The sequence below is a fragment of the Nymphaea colorata genome, chromosome 1, assembly GCF_008831285.2.
Source record: "Nymphaea colorata isolate Beijing-Zhang1983 chromosome 1, ASM883128v2, whole genome shotgun sequence".
Taxonomy (NCBI): Eukaryota; Viridiplantae; Streptophyta; class Magnoliopsida; order Nymphaeales; family Nymphaeaceae; genus Nymphaea; species Nymphaea colorata.
The window spans coordinates 17,066,668-17,088,731 of NC_045138.2; the positions used below are offsets into that span (position 1 = coordinate 17,066,668).

General features: G+C 39.3%; 3 protein-coding genes and 1 long non-coding RNA gene across 9 annotated transcripts; 2 read left to right on the top strand and 2 right to left on the bottom strand.

Annotated features, from left to right (window-relative positions):
• The first annotated feature begins 3,378 nt into the window (after positions 1-3,378).
• LOC116260913 (transcription factor bHLH92) lies at positions 3,379-5,351 on the top strand. Of its 2 annotated transcripts, XM_031639483.2 has the most exons (3): positions 3,379-3,706; positions 4,115-4,423; positions 4,927-5,351. In XM_031639483.2, the coding sequence occupies exons 1-3, from the start codon at positions 3,380-3,382 to the stop codon at positions 4,981-4,983; spliced, it is 693 nt and encodes a 230-aa protein (XP_031495343.1). In that variant the 5' UTR covers position 3,379; the 3' UTR covers positions 4,984-5,351. The 2 variants fall into 2 exon arrangements, with proteins under 2 accessions (XP_031495343.1, XP_049931422.1); XM_050075465.1 differs by lacking the exon at positions 4,927-5,351 and having other exon boundaries at positions 4,115-4,902.
• A 4,432-nt stretch (positions 5,352-9,783) lies between these two features.
• Positions 9,784-10,959, top strand: LOC126409379 (uncharacterized). Of its 2 annotated transcripts, none has more exons than XR_007572192.1 (2): positions 9,784-10,578; positions 10,690-10,959. It is a non-coding gene; the product is annotated as an uncharacterized LOC126409379 (long non-coding RNA). The 2 variants fall into 2 exon arrangements; XR_007572191.1 differs by having other exon boundaries at positions 9,784-10,555.
• Positions 10,960-11,226: 267 nt separating this feature from the next.
• On the bottom strand, positions 11,227-17,678 carry LOC116266624 (uncharacterized). Its single transcript, XM_031647915.2, has 2 exons — positions 16,290-17,678; positions 11,227-12,287 (listed from the first exon to the last, which is right to left on the bottom strand). The coding sequence occupies exons 1-2, from the start codon at positions 17,661-17,663 to the stop codon at positions 11,529-11,531; spliced, it is 2,133 nt and encodes a 710-aa protein (XP_031503775.1). The 5' UTR covers positions 17,664-17,678; the 3' UTR covers positions 11,227-11,528.
• Positions 17,679-20,302: 2,624 nt separating this feature from the next.
• LOC116268085 (uncharacterized protein At5g65660-like) lies at positions 20,303-21,958 on the bottom strand. Of its 4 annotated transcripts, none has more exons than XM_031649896.2 (2): positions 21,459-21,958; positions 20,303-20,759 (listed from the first exon to the last, which is right to left on the bottom strand). In XM_031649896.2, exons 1-2 carry the CDS (start codon positions 21,714-21,716, stop codon positions 20,550-20,552), a joined length of 468 nt encoding a protein of 155 aa, XP_031505756.1. In that variant the 5' UTR covers positions 21,717-21,958; the 3' UTR covers positions 20,303-20,549. The 4 variants fall into 4 exon arrangements, with proteins under 4 accessions (XP_031505756.1, XP_031505778.1, XP_031505763.1 ...); XM_031649918.2 differs by lacking the exon at positions 20,303-20,759 and adding an exon at positions 20,994-21,334 and having other exon boundaries at positions 21,459-21,950; XM_031649903.2 differs by lacking the exon at positions 20,303-20,759 and adding an exon at positions 20,994-21,346 and having other exon boundaries at positions 21,459-21,948.
• Positions 21,959-22,064: the final 106 nt, after the last annotated feature.

Here is a 22,064-nt window from a genome sequence, read left to right on the forward strand (position 1 = left end):
AAAAAAAAAATGACATAAGTAGTCTCATGCAAGTCTATTGTACATTGAATTGCTAAAGATTTGTGGATTTGAATGAAGTAAAATCACTGATGCTGGAAATAAATAGGTTGACCAAGAATGGGTAGTCGTTGTAGCCAATTCTGATATGTTGTGCATATATAATGATTTTAACTCTCATTTCCCTTTTCCTTTAATGCACAGTCAGCCTTTTAGTTCTATTGAAATTGTTTTATCGATGTGGTTGAATTTGGCTTATTTCATTTTTCATATATATATATATATATGTATGTATGTATGCATATATATATATATATATATATATATATATATATTGTTGGATTCCTATACATTTCTATCATCAAAACCACCACAATCCATCATTAAAAACACTATAACTTACCACTACATAAACTGTTGCAAATGCACCTGTAAAATGGTACTTTTAACAATATTTTTTAATACTTAATGATTTGAAAGTTAGTTGATCTCAATACATTCTCAAATGTTACCATGAATACCATTGATAGTAAAACACAACAAAGTATGAAACAAAGAGAAATGTCCCACTAGCCTTCTGGAAATATTTTGCTTTGTTGACGCTATTTTACAGTTTGTAAATAAAATGTCCTACATGTTCCTTATTTTCGTTGGTCTTCACTGACACTTTCCACCATCGCAAAAGGACAAAAAGAGATCATTGGGCATCTCCTATTCCATATTCATTTCACTGATGCTCTTTCCACCGCCGCAAATGGTCTACAATGCGTCATCAATTACCATTGTAGTGGGTTTGTCAATACCGGAGTTACCATGGGGCTGGAGTGGGCAACTGCCCACCCCAACCTATTATCATGTGTTAGACTCAGGCCTAATCATATGGGCGTGCCTACACCAGACCCATGCTAGTGCTTTGTAGCTCTACATGCACCTAATTCATTACAATAATAAAATGGATCAGTGCCCCCCACCTAAAACTTTATAGCTCGCTCCATGAGTTTTTCATAACACAAGTTCCACTTAATCACATATTTGCCCACATGTCGTTTATTTATTGTGTCATACTTTGTAGAGTCGAGTGACAAATTGACCTTTAGCAAGATAGACATGCATAGTTGATGTCCATTTAAATAATTGAGCAAGTTTGGATGGTAGATGTATGATGCACATTTAAAATTCCAACACCATTTCCTTTTCTTTCAACGCATAGTGTGCTTTTATTGGAAATTATCACATCCATGTGTATAAAACTAATGCATCTTTTAGATATTTAAAATTGAAAATGTTTTGTGTATAAAAAAAGAAAACCATACATATGGAAAATGACACTATTTGGCTTGTCCAACTTCACTAACTAATTATTTCAGTTGGCACATAAAAAAAAAACCTAACAAGTTAGACGGCACATACTCTAGACGCAAGGAAACATTCTCATTCCTTCACATTAATACAAGGGAGTCCCTTTCTTTTCCAAAGTTTTACATTAAAAATAAGAAAACTAAATGATAGGAAAGTTCTATCATTCATTTTTTCCAATTTGACTTTTCAAAAATAAGAAATCCATATGCAAAAAAATAGAATGCCACTCCACCCTCGTATACCAAATTTTAGGGGATCATCTAGGTTATAAGAAAATCGAAAAGTGAAAATTAAGTTGCATTATACAATGCAGTCTGTTTTTTCAAAAGTTTAAAATACCGATAAAAAAAATAAATATTAAAAAAAAGGAAAACAAATGAGTTTTATTAAAAAAAAATCCTTTTACTTTTTGAAGGCCATTTTAGATTCTGGAAAAAATAACATGACTTTTATATTTGAGTTGAATAAAACAAAAATAAAATCTCATGTCGGCCAATAATTGTTTCCAACTGCCGCCGACTAATAATGACGCTGACTACTTTGGCAGACATGATCGCCTGTATCTCATCCCGGAGTTTGAATCCGATTAAGATCCAAACTCATTTGTCTTTACTGAATCATACGGATCCAATCAGGTTGGAGGTGGATGATAGGATCTGGTGGACCCGCTGATATCACCTTTGATACGCGTAGCTCAGGAAAGGAAAGATTATTCAAATTTAAAAAAAAAAAATTATTTAAAAAAAGAAAAAGATTCTTATCGTCACACACATTAAAATGAGAATTGAAAAGATTTTTTTTATTTTTTTATTTTAAAAAATATATTTTTAAAAATATATTTTTAATTCTAAAATTCCTAACCATCAAACACTACCTTGAAGAAACCATCTTACTCGGCGAGCCATGGAGCATGCCAAGTGAGGCCTGGCGGACCAAATGGGCCGTGGTCTTGATAGCCATACACACTAACTTTATCATCCCACTCTTTTCCTTCCATTCAAAAAGAGAAAAGCAATAGCCACACATGGTTTGAACGTGGGTTTGTTTTTTTTTCTTTTTTGATATTTTTCAAATGTAATTTTCAATTATTTTTCGTAAATAAAGGCTATGCAATCTATTTGTTTGAGTGCTGTCAAATAAAACCTCGAATGATCTTATGTTGATATAAAAAACAAGAAACTTTAGCTTTAACATGTTTTTCAATATTACTTTGTATTACTAATTACATTTTTGCCTTTTGAACTAATGAACCTAGCTTTTAGGTTGGGTTTGATTGCCTGGAATCATAAATCAAATATTGCATTGAAAAGTGTGTTTTGAAAGATTTTCAAATTAAACAAACTGAAAATCTTGGTATTGTGGATCTTAAACACACGTTATATGTAAAAAAAAAACCTTAAATTTAAGGTCGGATTGAAGGGAAGGGGTTTTTGAAATTATGAAAAAAAAAATATACGCCAACATGAAATATCCTTTTTTGGGCATTCAATGCTATCAACCAAGGGGGAAGAAAACTTAATTAGACGTCAATTAGGCTATAAGAACCCTGCCAATTAACAGCTCAAATAGATTTTAAATCGATTTTTATTTTATGAGACGAACGCAGTTTTTTAAAGATAAAAAAAGGAAGAGATCTAATAAAATACGATCTGAAATTGTCATTCGATTCGGTTGCATACGTCCATGAGTGAATTCCGGTGGATACGATATCTCCTGCTTTAGATATTTATCTCAAAAAAAAATAAAAATAAAACGCTTATGTGCATTTTTTCAATATAATATTACCATATTTTTTTTTGTCGACAAACACGTTCTAGGTCAAAGAAATCGTGTTCGCGTAAAATATTTAAAAATTATGGTCCATATATTCAGGACAAGCGCGTGTGATCAAGAACAGTCCGGGTCGGCTTGCTTTGACCACGACGTCATCCGGGTCCCACCCGGTCTGAGCCTCATGTGGGTGCTATAAAAGGATCCGCTGCTCGTCATTTCAACCCCTATCAACAACTCCAGAGGAGATCGCATGGATCTCTTTGACGTGCTTCTAGCTGTCTATCCTGAGTTTGGATCTCCCGACGTCCCTCAAGCCTCGGAGAGCGCGTTCGTTCCCTACTTGAGGCCTGAAACTAGGCATCTGAATTTGAATCTAAATCGGAATCTGAACCCAAAAGGTAAGAATATGAACAAGCGAGTCATAGAATTGCTTCGTAGGATCCAAGCTGCTGGGGTCATGGGTCAAGAGCTCGAGCACGATTTTGGGTACCGGCACATGATCAATGAGCGGCAAAGGAGGGGGAAGCTCCGGCGAAACTTCGAGATCCTTCAGTCTTTGCTGCCACCCAAAACCAAGGTATTCCTTTGTTTATCTCAACTGCCTCTATGTTCCGTTCATAGTTTGTCAGTAGTAATAACATATATGTTACTATGTCATGTATCTGTCCCAAACATTAGGACACATTGTGTTTCATAAATTTTTTATAATATTTAGATATGTTATTATTTCCATTGCCGAACGATCCTATTGTAATCAAACTAGAACTGCCACACTTGGACCAGTCCTTAGTCCAACCAACTAAGCTAAACTTCTTTAGGGGTCTGCACCATTTATAGTTGTAGTTGCAAAAATCTCATTCTATATGAGTAAATCTTATATCTCATCTTATATAGGTAAAATTGGTCATAAATGGCTCCTTGAACCTTGCCTATAAAGTGGAGAAGTTGATGTTGGATGGTGCACGTCTTTGTGTTGTTTTTGTAGAATGACAAGATGTCTGTAGTTCAAATGGCAGCCCAAGAACTTGTGGGGTTGAAGAGGAGGAAGGAAGAGTTGCAGGGACAGAATGAAGAGCTAACTAGGCTGATGGTTGGGGGAAATGGAGGAGGAGATCAGAAGCGATCAGACACGGCAACGATAAGGGTGAAGGTGGGGAATGCTGGTAACCGATCACCCATTGATTCTGCGGTTGGGGTTGCTGCTTGCCTGAAGAGCCGAGGCCTTAGGGTCGTGAGGTTGAAGATGGAGTTCTCGCCGCCGGAGCTGTCAGCCGTCGTGGACGTCGAAGCTCAGGTGAGAGAGAGAGAGAGATTCCATGTGCTGCATACGTATCCTTTTGGTTGTTCATCAGCCTTTAGTTGTCTTATTTGAAAGCATTTTTCACAAAACATACCTGTCACTGTATATACACACAAACTGCACCTGTCACATTCAAGAAATATTAAAGAGCAAATATATATATAAGGAAATGGTTCAATGGAGTTGAAATTAAGCACGGACTTTTTCTTTCAAAATATCTCATTCATCCAGATATGTCAATAAATCCGCTTTAGATTCAATGTTTGACCGAAATGTATAATAAAAAAGATTGCATATGAAAAAAAAATTAACATCCAATAAACAAAATTCAAACTGGATTCAGATGTTAAACCGCATCTAGAAAGCCAGGTGATATAAGTCGTGAATCCTTTTTTAAAAGAAAGAAAAAAGAGAGAAGATCGATCTCACCTAACTTTGTTTGCCATTTGCATATAATCTATTGATGAGATCTTCCCGTCGTTTTCTGTATGGCGAAGGATGGAAGAGAAGCGGAGGAGGCGATAAGCGAGAGTCTTGCAATTGGTGGCCGGTGACGGAAGAGCGCGTGATCGGTAGTGCAGTTTCCCAGGAAACTGCCGGTAAGTTGGCCGAAATTTCTAAAAGTTGAGCGGAGGACGCGTTTCAAGTTTCCCCTTGGCGCCGACATTGACGGTTGGCTTTGCTTTCGACGGCTACTTCCACTTTGGCTCCTCTTCTTTCCTTTTTCCCTGCTTGATTTGGCTCCGTAGGTGACGAACGTTCTTCCTGGAGCCTTCTTCCATGGCTGCTGCTTCTAATGTTTGTTGGGTTGGTGAGAAGAATTTGGCAGGAAGGTGCGTAGGGTTTACGGGCTGTGAGGGTTAAGGCCTTGTTTAATCATATGAATGTGTTTGGTCTGAATTTTGTAGCAAGACATGCATGACCTCAGTGGTAAGGGCGCTGGGACATGTTGATTTACTTGTATTTTTCTACTTATTGATCATTTTTTTGTCATTTCTTGTTCGATGAAAAATAATTCAATGTTTATATGAAGTTAATTGTTCTGACGACATCAAATTCCAAATTTGGAATGAATGAGAAAGAAACTTCATCATGGCCTAGTGGGTGGTATAAGACCAGTCATTGGCTCAATTCATGTGGGTATGAACTCCTTGCATTAGCTTAGGCAGGCATATGCCTTAAATATACTAAACTTGAAAAGGAGTTTGATGGTTTGAAATTTTGATTTAAGAATGAAAATTCTAGAATCATAGTTCCTCTTCAATTTTCTAACTCCTAAAACAAAATACACTCTTTGCTTAATAGTTCTAATTTCTTAAAAAAATAACAATTTGATTCTAAAATTATCCGATTCTAGATATATCAAACGCCTCCTAAGGTTTAAGCACCAGATGAGGGACAAAGTTTCCTTAGACCCAAACCCAAATCAATACTAAATTCGAAAAACCCTCAAATGGATTGGAACCTTCTTAACCCCCTGTTTGGATGGAGGGAAATGGAAGAAAATAACAATCAATCCTTTGTTTGATTGATTAACTAAGAAGAAGAAGGGAAATGAAAGGAGAGTACAAAACTTGTTCGGTTGCAAATGGAAGGAAAGAAAAAAGAAGGAATGGAAATGATATTCTAATGTAAATCAAATTCCTTCAAAATTCGAGGGATTGGGACGGAAAAGAAAGACTTATTGTTTTCTACTGTATATGCCTTTTTTTTTGTGCATGAATGAACAATGTTTTACATGATAGCAACATAGTTTTTGATCAAAAGTGTCTTTTTACCACCATTCATGTAAACCATCACAAGAAAAAAGCTTCTTCATCTTCTGGTTTGTTGCTCTTCTTTTTTTTATCTATCTTTTTATCACTATTCACGATGCCCCTTTCCTCATCTTTATCGTCTAGTGCATGGGTATTATTATAAAGTAATATAAATTCTATCATTTCCTTTCCTTTATGTAGTCTAAACAAACATGAGTTTTGCAATTCTTTTATTTCTAAACAAACAAACTTTATAATCACATCTTTCCTTTCCTTTACTTTCATTTCCTTTCTCATTCTTATTCTCTCCCTTTTTTTTCTTTTCCTTTTCACCGCTCCATTTCCTTCCCTTTCCCTCCATCCAAACAAAGCGTAAGGAACCTCAAGTGCACCTCGACACTATTTTTGTTTGGGGAATATCACAAGTGTTTGAGACAATTCGGGGAGAACGATCTCCCTTTTAATGCAGTGTAAGGTGCTAGGGACACCCTCTGCTTACTTAGTAATGAAATGATAGATCTAAAATTTATTTCTCCTTGCCTCTTTTCACTTGATCTCATGCACAAATCTCTTAAATTATTTTTTTCCCTTTTTTTTCTGGAGCTAGGTTTCATTTGGTTGCTGGTTTAACTCTACATGATTATATTCATTAATTTGAAAATTAGTAATGTAATTTGATTACTAAGTAAGCATTAATTCTATCATTTTGTTTTGGTCGGCCTATTCCAAAGGGCCCATGGTGTTGCTCAAAGTGTTTGTCTAGTAAACGCACCAAAAAACAAAAATCAACTGGTCAGTTACTAAAAGTTGATCATGAACACCCCAAAGGTGCACGCTTTTCCAAGAAACGCAAGCATCACACAAAAGTCATAAAGTCTTTATGAAAGTCTATAAGCTTCAAATGAAGAAAACAAGAATACTAATATGATGTGAAGATGAATTTGACTATACAAGAGAGACATGTTATTGTGTGAAATATTTATCTATTGCTGTCTGATTCTTGTGTTTCAGTTGTTCCACGCTTTGATGAACTCTATAGACTTTGAAGGAGAAGATCAGGAAGAAGGAAAAATGCAGGTTGTGTTTATAGAAAACTGGACATTAGAGAGCTTGTTGGACTGAAGACAATATGTAGATAGAAATAGCATTGCTGTATTTACCTTCCTAGTTGTTTGGGTTTAGTTTGTAATTCGAAATCTTGAACTAGGAGATACTCTGTCCAATGAACCCTCGAGTGTTTATTTTTCTATGAACACATCCTGCCTTTTTCCTTCCTTCTGATCTTCTCTTTCAAAGTTTTTGGAGTTCATCAAAGGGTGGAACACCGTAAGGTTTGATCCTTGGACCGACCAACATGCTAGCAATGTTAATGATCATTACATCAACTACCAAACGCCATAGTACAAAAAAATGGTGTCAATCTTTTGATCATGGTGGCTCACCAATCTCACAAAGTTTATTTATTTTTACATTAATAATTCAATATATTAGATTGTTTATATATATATATAATCGCTCCTAAAAACATTATAGTTATTAAATTAATGCATTTGGTCGAAACAAATCAGTCACACACTTTATCTCCCACCACTAAAAACATTCAATTCTGCAACCAAATGGAAAACAAAAGAAACTTGCAAGACAAAATTCTGAAAGAGAAATTTTTGTCATTGACGCCGATGCAATTGAAGACCTTGGAGGCATGGAGAATTTGAAGATCTTGAGGCCTTTTTAAGGACGGTGGATTGTTAACCTCTTACTCAATTGTTTGTAAGGAGAACTTTTCCCTCAATGGCCAATCCAAAAGTGACACAGATCGGATTTTTAAAATATTTTTGTTAAATATTTTCTTATTTTAAATAATTTTCGTTTATTTTTCGTCAAACGACCTTTTCATTGTGTTTTAGGAATCACCAAATTGCAGTCTCAGCGAGTCAGCCCAAACGACAATGTGCTATGTTCGAATGTGTTCCATTGCCATCAAAGGACATGCAGGTACCATGGCATTTGTTTCCTAATTTATATTACCACTTTTAAGTTATATATGAATTTTATTCTCTCTTCCACCATTTCCATGTTGTCATATCTAGTGCAGTATTAATAATAATATGTCAAGAATACGCCTCAACTGTAAATTAGTGTATATTATGCTAAGTTCGTATCCTATTTTAAATCTGGCATATACATAATTATTTCAATTCAGTCTCTCGCTCTCTCTTTCCTGTTCAAAGGTTTCTTGGCTGGGTATTGGCTAGTCGACTTCCATGGTTTTAGTAAGGGTTAGACCATTTAGTTCAATCTATAATAATCCCAGGTGACCAGAAGAATCATCTTACTAACTACTCAGCCAAAAGCCGAAGCCTCCACTCTCATGTCATCATGGTATTAGACCTGCTTTAGAGGTCTTGGGGTGACGCTAAGCTTCATCCCTTCAACAAAGTTCAGTTCCCTTCAATGTCAACTCCACTTCTTGCCCACCACCTCCTTTTAAGTAGAACTCTCCCACGTCAACTGCCTTCCATCCATCTTCACTGCCTCCGCTCGGGCTTGGCCGCCAGCGCGTCTCCGCATGGAGGAAGTCCTCACGCTTGGAGAGGCCATTCCCTGTAGCAACAGCAAGCTCCATGTACGTTTAAAGATATCGGCGACAGAACTCTTAATCCTCGTGAGCGAGAACACTTATTGGAGGTCTGTGCTGAATTCAAGGTAATGAAGGCTCCTTTTGATGATCAAAAGATTTCCAGTGGAGCTTGCTGTAACTATGGAGAATGGCTTCTCCAAGTGTGATTCCTTCCTTCATATGGAGAAGCGCAAGTAGCACGCTTAAGTGGAGGAAGTGAATATGGATTGGACGGCAGTTGAGATGAGAGAGTTCTAACTAAAAGGAGGTGATGATGGACAGGAATTGGAGTTAAAAATTAAACTAGAGACTGAACTCTATTTTTAGGTGAGGAGGCTGAGTCTTTTGCCATACTAGAGAACCCAAACTCCCTTCTAACCCTTCATTCCTATAGGGTACAAGGCTTACTTTTTAGTACCGCCTATGCCACACTTCAACTTGCATGTCAGTGATCCTGTTTTTGGGACACAAAATTTGCTGCAAAGAAAATGGTTGCAGTATCCAATTTATAGGGTAGAAAATTTCTCAACCTAGAAAGTAGAGATACCATAAGATAATAAGGAAATGACACCAAATCAAGCTAGCAATTGTAGATATGAAACAATCAATCCCATTTTTATGCAGGTTGATTGCCTTACATACATGAATTTGGTTCATTCACCATATATTGGATAAGGACTGGTAGGTAGGATGAAAGATATCATTCTATGTTTGTTCTTCTTTAGCATCCATAGTGGAAGCAAATGAGATACTAGCAATATTTTGATTCCATTTAAATACTGATTTCTCATGGCATTTTCCTTTTAGGAAGATTTGATAGCACAGCCAAAGATTGGTCAAACTTAATGAATGCCATGACTAGCAGGCAGCTGGTCAGCCGCGTTTAGAATAGTGCCTTACCATGCTTCCCTAGGTGAGGATTCATAGTTTAAAAGACCTTCCTTTAGCACTTGTACATTGTGAGAGGCAGAGTAACCATATGTAGGACAGGCTAGACTCGGATAACAAGAGAGTTGAATCTCTTGCTTTTGGAAAAAAAACAAGAAGCAAATTCCAAGGTTTTAGCCAATTATTTGACAGTAATGAAAAACAGACTCGAAGGAGGGCATATCTAAGCAAAGCATGGCCCAAGCAGTCGGGATACCAGAGTTGAAAGCAAGCGGTGCAGAGACAGGGATGAGAAGTAGGCAATTGAAGAGGAGACTGGACGGGCAACCTTCCAAGAATCTCATGGCTGACAGGAGAAGAAGTCGGTTGAATGACAGGCTCTCCATGCTTAGATCTGTTGTTCCAAGAATGAGCGAGGTTGAGAAAAGATCATTAAGCTTCATCTGTTTGGCTTTCCTTCTTTTCTCTAGATTTTATGAAACTTTATTTGGGATTCCGTTAGATGGACGGGACTTATATCCTTGGAGGCACTACTAATTATACCAAGGAACTCCTCGCCAGATTCAAATCCCTCCAAGAAGAAGTACATCTATCTGAGGAAAGCAGCGATCATCTAAATCTTCAGAACTTTCTCAAGCAGCTAGAACGGGATCAGGCTCTGGTGAGGAACACGCCCAGGGTGTGGTTTTATGAAAATGCAGTTTGACATAGAAAAACAAGGTACAGATACAAGGATAGATGTCTGCTGTGCAGAAAAGCCAGGATTATTGCTGTCAACGATCAGCACCATAGACGCGGTTGGGTCAGCGGCGTGTGATAAGCTGCTTCAATGATTTTGGAATGCAAGCTTCTTGCAGAGAGGTTAGTTCTTTTGACCATCGTAGGTATGTCTCTTATTTATTTTTAACTCCGTGTTGGTCAGGGAGATTATATGAGTGGATTTGGATGATCAAAATTTTCCTTTCTTTCCTTTTCTCTACCTGTTGAATGAGCAGAGGACACGGTTAAGGTCTGAAGATATCAAGCAAGCACTATTGAGAAATGCAGGCTATGGAGGAAGGTGTAACTGAAGAAGAACTGCAGAAAGCGCCTTTTGTTGCCCTCTTTTTCCCTCGATGTGATGACCATAATAAGCACTAATTGTGAAGTAAAAGCTCAAAATCCTATTTTTGATGACTGAGGAGACTGATTATCTTTGAACTAGCAAGCGTTTATAATATAATGCATTGTAACTTTCTGTGTATAAAGTACAAACAACTTTTCAAGTAGGCTGCCATGGACTGCGTACATACTACATGCCTTCACAAGGCAAATAAAATGTGGGTACCTCTTCCTCCAGTTGAGGATTCTCCCTATTTGGTGGAGAGGTAAACATCTATTAAACGAAAGGCCGATGTGCTTGCAGAATTTCTATCGATAATGCTTCTTTTTGGAACCATTGCACAAGTACATTCCGGTAACCTACCACGAAGATGCAACTCGAACAAATGCAGATATATAAGAAAAGAAAATGCAAATTTTTAGGTGTCAATTCAACGAGAGAAGAACCCATTTGATTATTTAACAAGACACGATGTCGTATAACATTTTTTTCCATCATGAACACAGGAGAGAGAGAAAGAGACTCGCTCTCAGCATCATATGAGGTCGCCAAGATCAGCTTCCGATATGGTGGGCCTTCTTGCGTTGAAACTGCAGAACATCCCTTTCATTAGAAACCAGGACCAGGCTGCTGTAGGTAACCATCTCAGATGCTGGTATAAAAGGAGTTGGCCATGGCCATAGTCTAATTGACACCGCTACCCAACAGGAAACCCGAGTGTGCTCCAGTAATTTAACAAGTCCCAAGGTCACTCTCGCAGTCGTCATTATCATTGTCATCATCATTAAAACCATCATATTCTGAAAATGTTTCTATTTCATGTGACTCCTGTTGGATTTGCTTAAGAGCATCTCTTGCATCGGAAACTAGAGCCAACCTTGCATACTTGAGAGTCTCTGTTTTATCCAGTGTTCGACCTTTCGTTTCAGCAGGTACTGAATCTGTTCTCTTCACTGCTGCCTTTCTGCTCCGTGTTTGCTCCCTGATATGAAGTCGGTCAATGTACTTCTCGTGTAAGTCCAAATTCTTAACTTTCTTCAAAATCTCTGGGCTTACAAGTGCTTGTTGATGGAAAGGAGTAACAGTATTTGGCATTTTATTTCTACTCCCTGATGGCTCTGATTCGCCATTCATCTCAAGACAAGATTTCAACTTATTATTTTTTATAGTAAGTTTTCTCATCTGGGAGGGATCCTTATCTGTGGAGCAGGATCCTTCAAAGGCGGAAAAAAGACCAGCCGCACGTCCCTGATCAGCAAGAACTTGCTTTCTTAGTATATGCCTAACAGCCCTACGAGCAAGGAGGCTTTTCCTTTTGCCACTAATTCGCCCTCTAAGACTAAACTGTTCAAGGGGAACATTTCCTGCAAGACTGATCTGTCCCAAGGGAGAAACTTTTCTTTTTGTCCTAGAACGAGGTTGCTGCGTTGGTGGTGTTGGTATGATGGAATGGATACGATCAAAGCATTCTTTTGCTGATTTTCCGGGGACCTGCTTGAAATGTTTGCTGATTCATCAATCTTCGCGTTGAAAAATTAAGGAGAAATGTATATGATAAATGGAACCGTGAAGCCCCATCTGACAAACCAGTAGAACTTATATCATAACAATAACAATGTAGGAAAGGAATATTGAACTTATAAGAAAAGAAAGAAGCATTACTGAAATAGTTAAATAGGCATTACGAAAAATTTGTATGCCAAAGCACCGGACCTCAAGCTCCAATGTTCAAGAAACTGTTGATGCATAGGGTGAAGTTCAACAGGCCCAAATTAGGCATCAGCAGTTTCTTCAACATTGGACTTTGGCCTTAAGATGATACACGCATAAGAAGAACAAAGAAGGCATGGGCCAAAATCTGAACTCAATAGAATGTGTAAATCCTAGTGATGCTGACAGAGAGAACACTGGCATATTAAATAGAATGAGGTTGTTAATCTTTTCCAAGTTGCCTAAAATATGCGGGTTAAAAGCCTTCAACAGCTTGTCAGGAACATATCGCAAAGTGAACCTATTTGAATGCAGTGGGTCACCTTTGTCACAGAAAACACACTTGAGTGTGAAGCCTATTTGGGATTCAGTCCCTCTGGAATCAGATTTTCTACAGCGAAATACTGGTCAACAAATAGAAATATGGGGGAAGACTTGACATGTGCAAATACCTGCTTCCTTAATGAACCAAATCTGTGAAGTAGGTGCAGTTTTCTGAAGGAGCTTTTCGCCATTCTTTAGAGCAACGATCCACAAGAATTTATGCTGGGTCATTTCTGATGCAACTTTGTGTTGGTAAATTTCAATTGCCAACTTGTGTTAAGTGCATCAGATTATATTGCTTCAACAAATTACTACCGTCAAATTTCTGCGTCAAGATTATTTAGATGAAGCTCTCCCTCGAATCGTTAAGCAATCATAACGATTAACGAGTGTTGAAAGGCCTGCTCTTATGTGAAGTTTTGAAATTTCATCTACTTCCTAGCCGAACATATTTAATTATTGGCATCAGAAGGCTTAAGGCATGCATCCATATGCCTTCGATGAATGCCATATCTGCTCTAAATATTCTCATTCTTCTAGGAGATTCAAAATTTCAAATACAATTTCTAATACTCAAGAATCACACACTCAATAAGGATACGCCACTAAGACCAACTATTTTGGGAGATTAAAATGGAAAGAACTGGATAGGTCATCAATTTCAAAAGGATTTTCTGGAAGAGCCGATACAAAGGGATGCACTTCGAGGAAACACCTAAGACATATCGAAGAAAGGAATACCACATTCTATTTGTGATAAGCTTAGGTTCCACAACCAAAGTAGGCCCCATTCAACACATAAAGAAGAGTGCATATAAGGCTCAAAACTGAAAAAATGACCAGAACATCTTCTGAACAAGGACTTATGTCTAAATGAATCTCCTCAGCTAAGAACTTAAGAAGAAAACACACCACCAGTTTGAAGGAAGCTTTTCTGGTCTGCTTTTATTTCATCAGCTTTGTTTTCATAAGTTGTTTAATCTTACATATTTTAGTATAGAAAGGACATTTGATATTTTTGCCTTTATTTCACAAATTTGAATCCAGCTTGAATCCAATTTAAATGAAAAACTCCATCAGGCACCACCTAGACTAGCAAGGCACAACCTTAACACCTAGAACTGCTTAGATGGCAAATCGGCCACTTACAATGTTTGAGATTTCTACAATATTTCTGCACCTCATTTAGGTAGTTATAGATGAATTGCAAACACTGGTGCAGAGCATTCTCAAATAGCTTTTGCATGGGGTGTTCCGCTACATACACACATGTGCATGCGTGTGAATCCTATTATCTACAAATATGCAATATGCACTCTATGACATTTGGATGCAGTATTCACAATTTAAGCCATTTAGACGGATCTTGCAATTCCAAAATCCTAGGAGTCAAAATATCAAATACAATTTTCTGATGTATAGGAGAGATTTTTATGCCAACAAAGTCCTGCATATCAATTTTTAAATGCCTATATAAAAAGGTCTAGTACAATATATATATTAGTGAAAACTAGAATGGAATGATAATCAACAAAGGTAAAATGAAAAAGCAGGTAAACGAAGTCACACAGTCAGAAAGCATCTGCTCTCCTTCAAGGCCTCTTTTCTATGCCAAGTGAAACCTAATTGTCAGTCATTTTTAAATCTCGCAACTAGTGTAATGAGTAACACCATTCAATAGAGAATAGTTTAATTGTTACAAAATTAAGAGAAATTTTTAGCTGCTAAGCTGAGACTTCAGTCACACAACCCACATTGACAGGACTCAGTTTTCACGTACCAGGACACTTCAAGGACATATCAAACAAATGTTGCCTTTTTTTCTGTTTTTTTATAATGACTGCACATGCACACAGGTGCATATATATATATATATATACACATACACACCCAGACACATGCATGCATGCATTATGCATATATGTAACGCATGATTCTATCAATGATTCAATAAGGAAGAAAACTTGCCCAGTTGCAAGCTCGAAGGGGCTGATGCCTCATCCTCTTTGGAGGTTTTAGCAGGGCCACATCCAAGAGATGCACCCAGTCCCTTTTGTTGGTGCTTACAAAGTGCCTTAGGTCCTCCTCAAGGAGAGCATTGGCGTGCTTCGTCTGTCTCCGTGGAAGCTAGTGGAGAACTGTAGTTCTGAATTTAGTAGTTTGTCCAGAGTCACCGGTGAACCATGTATCTCTTTCACTTACGAGACTCTATGGGATACCCCAATACTTCACCACACACTTCATGAAGAGTTTGGCCAGTTATTCGGTGGTGCAGTTGGTGGATGCCATCATGAAGGTGGCATACTTATATTAGAGAAACGAACTACAACCACCATGATGGACCCAAGGCCGGAGAACTTGGGTAAGGCCGATCTTCCATCCACAGATATGCTTGCCCATGGCCTTTCTGGGACAGGTAGTGGCTTCACCTCCTTCCTTCTGGTGTTCCACCTTGTCTTGTTGGCAGACAAATTGTATGTTTCAAAATCAGTGTTACTTAGATGATCGCTTAATTTTTGCACTCTTTAGTTCTTTATCTTTTTTAATTTGCCACCAATTGTATTCTATTTTGTACTCTCATGAGCAACGGAGAGGTGTCATTGTATAGTGTACTTATGTGTAAGTATGTGTAGTCTCTCTCGAGTGGTTCTTTCAGCTACTATTCTGTTTTGGCAGTTGGCTCTCCAGAGTTCTCAAGGTAACATAGCCTAACTGTGAAGTAAGAGGAGAAACTTGCTTTGTCACAGAAATAGATGTAAACGCCACTCCACGAAGAACAAAGCTTTCTTTTCGAAAGTGTGGTTCTTAATAAGCATTCTTCCCCAACCTGCAAGTGCTTTACATAACCTTGAATTGTAGACCCTAAATCATTATATCCATATTAAATAAGATGCTATTCTTTATGTAGTTTGCCAAATTAGGTGCCTTTAGAATTTAATTTTCGTTTTATTAGATTTGCAGTTACGTAACTTTATTTTCATAATATTAGGATTTCCCTGATCTGTAAACATATGAGATACGCAGGATTCATCCCCTGATTTTTAGTTTTGAATGATATTAAATTATAATCTTAGTCACTCCAGTACGAATAGGTTTTAAATGGTCCTCCTAATTCCATCAAAACTGTAATATATAAAAACATGATTTGCCTTGATGCTGGTCATCACATTATAGGTTAAAGTTGGCACAAAGGCAAAGCAAGGAAAACAAAATAAATCAAGAAGTATCCCACAAGCATCCTCTAGACTCAGTACAAAAATAAACAGCATTTCCCAGAAAGAAACATCATAGAAAGCATATAAAATGAAAGATGGGGGCAGCAAATTATGAAAGCCAGTTCAGCTGTTAAAAAGAAGACGAAGGAGCAAATGTTCAAGCAGCAACGAAGGGGGACAAGAAACAGAATAAACGAGAATCACTAGCTTCCCATTAGAAGGCGATATTAAAATAGAAACTCACCAACTTAGCAATCTCCCTCCAAAAATGTGGCGAAGGCCTGGTCATCAAGTAAGCTCTTTCAAGTGCATTTTCTTGATCCTGTGACCAGCCAAGAAAGCCAGAACTTCCCAACAGAGTCCCAGATTTCCTTTTAAGAGGGTCGTCATGGTAGCCGTGTTTAACTTCTGATTCCACACAGGCTTTTTTTTTGTGACTTCCGTTCTCTTCCCTGAACCTCTTGTTCTCTCGTCCCTCATCCTTCAGAAGATCAGAAGAAACGTTCCTTTTCCTGCCTGATCTTCCTCCGCTACGCATGAACTTCTCCGAAACAATATCTGTGTTCTCCGTGCGCTCTCCCGCCGCAGTTTGCCCGTTGGAATTCTTTGTCTCATTGTTCTCATTCATCTTTTTCACATTTGCCGTCACCCCTTCTGCTTCTTTATTAGCAAAAGATTGTATACGGCTACCCGTTGCTTCCCTTGTCCGTTTCTTCACATCTTCTCTCACATTCGCGCGCATCACCATGACATTTCCTTCATTTTCCTTCCTATCTTCGTCGGAAATAGCATCAACGAATATCGGGGACCTTATCTTTGGCGTACTACCAGAAGTTCGGCAATTGGGTCTCTGAATTCCATCCAGTGAAGCAAACTTAGGAGCTTTCCTGCGAGCATTTTGAACTATTCCGTCGCAAATACCCTTAGCCACTTTCTTCCTCTCCTCCTTCTCCTTCCCCACGTTCTGCACTAATCCACAACCATGGACAACATTCCGCTCGTTCTCCTTCTTTTCTTCATCAGAAGCACCATGGATGAATCTCGGGGACCTTCTTTTTTGCGTACTGTCATAAATTTCACTATTAGATCGCCGACTTTCATTGTGTGGAACGGACGAAGGGGATTTCTTATGGGCAGGTTGACTCGTTCCATTGCGATTAACCTTCGCCTTCCTCTTCCTCACCCTCCCTTCCTTCAGCTTCACCACATTCGGATGCACCAACCGATCACCATGGACTGTGTACCCCTCGTTCTCCTTGTTTTCTTCCCGAGAAACAGCAGCAATTAACCTGGGAGACCTTCTGATTTGAATCTTGTCAAGCAATCCGCAATTGGCCGTCGGAGTTTCGAATCTCGGAGATCTTCTGAGGCCCTTATTCACCAGTTTCTCGGCATCGGCTGTGTACCCAAGGTTGGCGTTCCTTTCGTGGAGTGCCTTCACAGATCGAGAGGGCCGTCTTCGGTTGGAACCTCCGGAGACTTCCGCTACCGTCGAGGATTCAACTCCTTCACCATTAAAGCTACCAACTGAATGCGGCCCGCTCCCCATCCGAGCGGATCTCCACCGGGCGCAGTACTGAGAAACCACTTCCGTCCCTCTTCTTATCGTCTCCGCCATGGTTACGGCGACGACGTTGAGACGACCACCACAGCGGTAGAGAAATGGTGCCATTTTGAAATCGACGACGCGCGCCTCTGGCGATTCGTCTCGTTTGCGAGACTCGTATCGCTTTTGTCTGACCCATCTAACGACGAACCAGAACCGATTCTCGAGGATAATAAGCCTCAACACAGATCGACCGTTGTTCTTGGATTTGGATCATTGAAGAACGGCCCCTTCTTTTTCCAAGGAAGTCTTAATAGAACCATCCGATGTAAACGGCATACATTTTTTCATAGATCTTTTACTCTATCTGGTGGTGCCGGAAGAAGTCAAGATCTTGATCTTGTTGAGATCCAGACTCACTTTTGGAAAGACCATTTGAGAAGACTTTACATCCGACAATGGACTCATCTGCATGGATGCAGATTTAAGAAATGAGTATGATCAGATTTCAATTTAGATCTAATTAAATATCTAATCAGATTCAGATTTGATCGAATTTAATTTCACAATGTCATAGGCGGAGCAAGGATTTTTTCTAGGGTCGGGCCAAGACGACTTGCGGGCCGGGCCAGGGTCGAGTCAAGAGGAGCGACTAGGAGCGACCGGTCGGGCCAAACTAAAAAAAATTGATTTATTCAATATAAAAAAAAAAATTCTTGGGCTCACCCGGGCCATGGCCCGAGCTGCCCCCTCCCTCCGCCCCTACTCAGAGGTCAAGTTCTTTGAACGTAGACATCATGGATGTAAGAATTATTTTTTGATCTATGTTCTATATGAGGTAGTAGAGTAGGCTCAAAGCTAAGAACATTGTGAGAGAAGGACACAAATTTCCCACTACCTTTTGTCTAGGAAAGGAAGATCTACTTTAACTTTTGTGTCCGTTTGAGTGGGTTAGAGATGCACATGAGCAACACAATTATGAGAAGCACTACTTGTGCAGGACACCTCTTTCTCCATGTTGGTACACTCACAAGGACAAAAGGATCACAAGTCAACTGATTAGTGTGCCAGTGATGCTGCTCTATGTGGCTTTTTTTTGGACTATCTTTTTTGACATTCTGGATTACTATATTTTAAAAAATGTTAGTATTGCTGGTAGATGTTGATTGGTGCTTGAATGACAACCAATATGAAATTTATAAAGCCCATAGTGAATCGCGGTTGTCACACACATTCACTTAAATCTTTTGCCGTAGATAACTTTCATACACCAATAACCATATTTACAACAATGTTTTGTTTAGAGAACTTAAAATAGAGGTTTCCATGTGCACGATTTAAAGCAATCATATGTATAAAGGTGGGCAACAGGCCAGGCTTGGGCTAGTTATTTGGCCCGGCTCGATCAAAAAAAGCTGCCGGGCTGGGTTGGCCCGAGTCGGGTTCAACTTAACCGATTGCTAGTGTCATATGCTGAGGAATATATACAACATGTGACATTAGCAATCACCTCACATAAAAACTTTTGGTGCATTCCTGATGATTCTTTAGAAACTTTTGATGTGTCGCTGATGATACTCTTAGAAACTCTTCATATATTATCGATGGTACCCTTATAAACTCTTGGCATGCCCTTAATGGTTTCTAAAACATTAAAATATACAATATTAAGGATTTGAAATATAGGTGGATATCAAACCGGATAGCCACTGGGTATAAATTTGACGGTCGGGCACGGTTCGATAACCAAGCAGGTTGGGCTTGAACTGCCAACAACGACTTCATGTCAGCTGAAACCCAACTTTGTGGAGCCTTGGGCCGGGCCGGCCTAATGCATTTGGACATGGAAATTATCCAAACTTCTCACAAAAATTGTGATGATTATTTAAGAAAGCCAACAATGGTAGTCCATTTTTTAAAATTACGGGGCAAAGGGTAGCTTGGAAGATGAATATTTTGCTTGCAATTAACGAGTTAAGGGCCAAAAAGCTGCACGGCAAGTGAAAAAAGAAGCAAGTGTTCGGCGGCATCAACAGGCCGACAACACACACTATGTGCGACTACGGTCTTTGTCTCCTTTGAGTGCAAATCTATCACTAGCAAAGTATCTTTATTTCAATATTGTTGTTTTCTAAATATTTAATTATTTATATATATATAAAGTTTTGGATTAGTGCCTTTTCATTAAAAATGTTTTTCTCCGCCACTGCTTAAAACATATTTAGTGGAGAAAGTAATGGATAAAAGTAGCTTGAAAAGGCTTATCAAGCGCAAAGTTGGTCATACGTTCAATCCTGAACACTGGATATGTTCTATTGGTTGCATGACAGGGTGACGAACATACAACGGCTATTGGACCTTGAACACCACTAGCAGAACACTCGTTCACGTGCATCCCATGTTAGGGGCTGAACATATAAACCGCTGCCCTTAAACAGGGTTTAATCTTCTTCTCTTTTTAAGATCAAGCATATTTAAATCATCTTAAACCCCAAACACGTGCACCCCATGTTAGGGGCCGAACATATAAACCGCTGCCCTTCTAAGGAGTTGGGTAATGAAAACCTGTCAAGTACAAAGATGTGAAGCAATTTAAGTAATAATCTCCCCTACAGCCTGATTATAAGAATATTAGGAGTGAAGCCATCTCCGGTTTGAGATAAAAATGTTTATCTCAAATCTAAGCACAAATAGATGTAAAAGAATAGTTTCCATGATTCTAAGCTTAGCTTCTTTGTATCTGTCGGTATTGAAACAAGGGACTTGCTTTGCTCTTAGTTCGACCAGTTACTCTGTGTCCCTTAAAGCCAAACGATTTTGTTTAAGGAAATTAAGAGGTTGCTTGATTAGTTTCACGGGACAGGACGGACAGAATGTACGCCTTCTCTACAAATGAAATTATTGTAGTTACCAGGGACGTACAGATCTCAGAGAAACTGTCCAGTGTAACTTTGTCTTTCAGCTTGTTTCTTCTGTCAGTAGGTGAGCGAGAGCAGTAAGTTCTGTCACGAACTTGGACATCACGATCATGGAGTTTGGTGATTTTCCACTAGCAGGGGAGGGAGTGGAAACTGATGATCCTAGCAAGCCCACAAATTGATACGATGCTTTTTGGTTTTCGTCCAGACTCTCTGCCAGATTCTTACGTACTAATGCTTTGTTCTCATCCTGAAAGTCAATTAAATTAGAGCTTTCAATTAATGAAAGAGAAATACTGTCTTATTTTAGTTACATATCAAATTGACATTAAGAACAAAGCGTTCCTACAATTATGCAATTTACTATGTTCAAACTTACCTAAAGCGAATCGCGGAACTAAAGAAGAACTCCAACATTCGTCACAAGATCAATGTTTTTAAAGAAGGGGCGAAAATTTTTAAGATGGTCCTCAGTTGTTCATCATAATAATCAACGGCTTGCAACCATGGCCTACCGATTAGAACTCCCCACCAATGAACATACAGACAATTAGAAGGGGCAAGGCATAAAAAGGAGAACCAAATGATTTACAGATTAGTTCTTCCTATCTTCTCAAACAACAGACTAGAGCCCTCAACATTTATGTGTGTGACAGTGAGAGGAAGAGAGTGCGCCGTTGCCGGAATCTGCAGCTAGACAGGCAGCGTCTTCGTCGCCACCTCCGTCGACTTGACGCTGGCGGTGGTGAGCCTCTCGGACGGCCACGCCACGAACTTCGGGAACTCATCTCCCGGCATCAAAACCGACAGAGTGACGCTCTCTTGCTTCTTGAAGGACTCAACGACGAGAAAGGAAAAAAGAAGGAAAACAAAAAAGAGAAAAAAAAATCACTCTCCCTGAGAGAACTAATTAACTTCCTAAAAATATAGATAGGAGTAAAGGACCAACCTGATGAAAGGGCGTGCTCTTGGTGGTGGCGGTGGCGGCAGCGTCTTGGGGTTCGGCAGCAGGCTCGGCGGAGGCACTGTTGGAGTCAGAGGAGCGGCGGAGCGACCGGATCTTCTCATAGTGGTAGCAGCACGAGACGATGCCGCTGATGCAGAAGATGACGAGCACAAGGAGGGCGGTGCCCAGCGGGAACCCCACTATGGGGCGGGTCGAACCATCGGCCGGCTGGAGATCGGTGGAGGCGGAAAGGTTGCTCATGATGATATTGCTGCAGGAGAGGAGAGGGGAGGTGGGTGTTTCTCATAACACAGAGAAGCACCTGCCACTCATCTCTCTCAGTTGAATTAAGATGGAGCAGGAAGGCTGATTGAATGAATGACAGACAGCTTCTCCTGGCTCCTCCTTCTTGCTTCCCCTCTATTCCTCTCTCTTTCCGTGTGTGCTGGGCGTCTCCGGCCTTGCTTTTCTTCTCTTTTCTGTTTCCCGTTTAGCCTTTACATTGACAACACGCGTGTGTAAGGACGAAAGGTACAAAAGCCAGGGGGGCCACTGCACGGAAACGGAAGCATCCACCATCATCGACTCGAGTATGCCAATAGGTGATTT